We start from the raw sequence: 2,664 nt of genomic DNA, 5'->3' as shown, positions 1-2,664 counted from the left end.
AATACTCTCCTTGGCTTACGAATGAAGAAAAACGATCTGTTGGAAAGTTAGCAACATCATGGATGGAGAAGAACACATAATCCAAAGCCTTCCTATATATCTTTAAACAAAAATGAAAAAATTAAAAGAAATCATAGCAAACAAATACCTATGTACGTTTAAAAAAGTGGGCGAGCTTATTTTAATTTTTTCGAATGCTTGATAGAGCTTTGTGCCTCACGTAGTGTTTACAAGACGAAATGTTAATGATAGCTTACAAAATTAATGCATAGATCCCGCGTGCTATGCGTATTTTATTTACTTTGTTATCCTTTTCGTTTATATAATTACTACTTTCAATACCATTATTTTGTCAGAGCAATGCTAGTATTGTGATAAAAATAGCTATTTCGGTATGTGAGTATGTAAAGGGTGTCCCTTAACAATGTGTTTTGCGTGAGAGATGCCGGTATGTCTGCAAGTGAATGTAAGTAGACTAGTTGTACGTGCATATCAGATATTAGAGTCTTAGCACGATAAACTAGACTGTTTTTTAATTTAGGCTCATTGTGTAAGTTTTAGTATTTGTAAGCACTGTAAATAAAAACTACATAAAAATAAATTCAAAAACCTTATGGATAGATAACTGTGCCAAAACTCCAGAAGATTAATGGATGAAGAGGTGTTTAAAGAACTATCACAGCTTTCAAGTTTCGGGAAAAAAACAGCAAAAAGAATAAGACTCTTTGGGAAACTTTTTGACAAATTTTAGTTTCAAAATACTTCCGTTCAGATATTGATAATCTCCAGTTCATAAAAGATAGTGTCTGTTGATCCGGGAGTTATTAATAACAGTAATTCAGCTGAGTGGAGTGATTTCAGATTCAAAAGAGTGCGCAGTGCGAGTTTGATTTGAAATCATGAGTATGATTTCAGACCAAAATCTCACGACACGAAGTTCAATTACCACTGTTACATAGTATGAGTTTTTTTTTAGTCGGTACAACTTTTTTTTCGGTTACAATGTATATATGAAGTTCATATATTTTGAACTGCGGTATTAGATACGTGTGATGCATGATCCTCGCAGTAGAGAGCGCTAACTTTTTTTTTATTCAGTATATTGAGCTGGTTTGTAGTAAAGTTGAAAAAGTTGTCTCTCATTTTCCAGCAGTTCGACTGATTCCTTAAAACAAGCTTTAATTTGATTAGCTGATGTCTATTTGGCTGGAAAAAAGATGCGATTTAGAGCATAAAATGGTGCGATTTGTAAATATATCACACCGGTGAGAGCCACTCATATTGCAAGGATCACAAGTGATTTCTAAATGGATGTAATAAATCTATCTATTTTTTAAGAATTTTGGTTCTTTTTACCAAGATGGAAACCTTAATTCAATATTTGTAGGACTTTTAGTATTTATTCTTATCGAAAATTGGAAGATATCAGTTCACCTCTACTTAAATCCAGATAGAAAAAGTTGTTCTTACGATTTCATTGCTCACAAATTTAATTTAAGCTATATAAATGTGTTTGCCATACTTTGCGACGAAGAAGTATTTCGCTTAACTGGTATGTAGTAAATATAGACGCTAGCTTGTTATGGAATGTCCCTCCTTATTGTGAGACATACGAGGTAAAATGCAATTCTGGCGTCTAGGAAGTCGAATTGTCTTGACTCTCCTCAGAATAGAGACATAAAACAAAGGCGGTGGCCATTTTCTCGCGAATTAGGGGAGTTTTACAGGATGTATGAGCAGCTGCTATGAAAGTAGATTAGATGTGGTAAACAGATTATCAAAAATGATTATTGATTCTTGACAGGTGTCAGGGTCGGGAAGAATAATTCCGGTTTCGTCATCATCTCTTTCTTCTTTCCAACAGGGTTAGGACGTTTCCTTTCATCTAAAAAATGTCCCCTTATATAAATGCTGATGATGATATCTAAAAAATGTCCCTTTTCTGAAAGAGATTCAATCCCCTGCACAACCTTAAATCAAGGGTTTTAAAAGAATTTTACACTTGACAGCACTATCCACATCCTTACTAAAGAGGTGTATGGGTTTATTTTCAAGCCGAGACGTTCATGCGAGTTTACAAGGATAATTATGACTCAACATACAAAGGCAGACGTTCGCTGCCCAGGGAATTAAGGGAGTTTTCAGATGTTTAAGGACACGGCCTGTTTTCGAGTCTCATAAATTCAACTTATACAGCCCAATGGAGCTGATCATCAATTCTCTGTAAAGTTTAGAGGAGCGAGATTTGAAAAATCTTCAAATTTCTAATTCAATACCAAGGCCTTCCAACGGGAACATGGAATGATCTGTCAACTGCACGTCTTTTAAAATAGGCTCTTAATTAAAAAATGTTTATTTCATGAGCAAAGTTGCCAGAAGTTACATATTGATAACACGAACATTCTTGAAAGATATTTCATCTTTCTGTAAGCGAAAAAGGAAAATACCCTGAATATACTTATTGATCTCACAAATTTGGAATGTGTTAATTAAAATCCAAATGAGCTTAACCATGCAGGTTTCTGCTTGCCCTGGGCAATGGATACTTTCACCTGCCGTTCATTAGACTTTCTATGAGATGTGTTTACAACGTAACTCGCAGCAAAAAATGTCTTCATCGTATAAATCTATTAAAATCGAATGGTTTTTTTTATAAGTCCTGAA

General features: G+C 34.4%; 1 protein-coding gene across 1 annotated transcript in view; it reads left to right on the top strand.

Moving 5' to 3' along the window:
* LOC148738328 (uncharacterized) overlaps positions 1-846 on the top strand; it is an 11,934-nt gene extending 11,088 nt beyond the window's left edge. Inside the window, exon 5 of the mRNA XM_088750876.1 lies at positions 1-846. This exon is cut by the window's left edge and continues 20 nt beyond it. Within this exon, the coding sequence (XP_088607002.1) occupies positions 1-51 (51 nt within the window). The 3' untranslated portion in view covers positions 52-846.
* The last annotated feature ends 1,818 nt before the right edge of the window (positions 847-2,664 follow it).

The sequence above is a fragment of the Stylophora pistillata genome, chromosome 2, assembly GCF_964205215.1.
Source record: "Stylophora pistillata chromosome 2, jaStyPist1.2, whole genome shotgun sequence".
Lineage (NCBI taxonomy): Eukaryota > Metazoa > Cnidaria > Anthozoa > Scleractinia > Pocilloporidae > Stylophora > Stylophora pistillata.
This window is presented reverse-complemented; position numbering and strand designations above follow the sequence as displayed.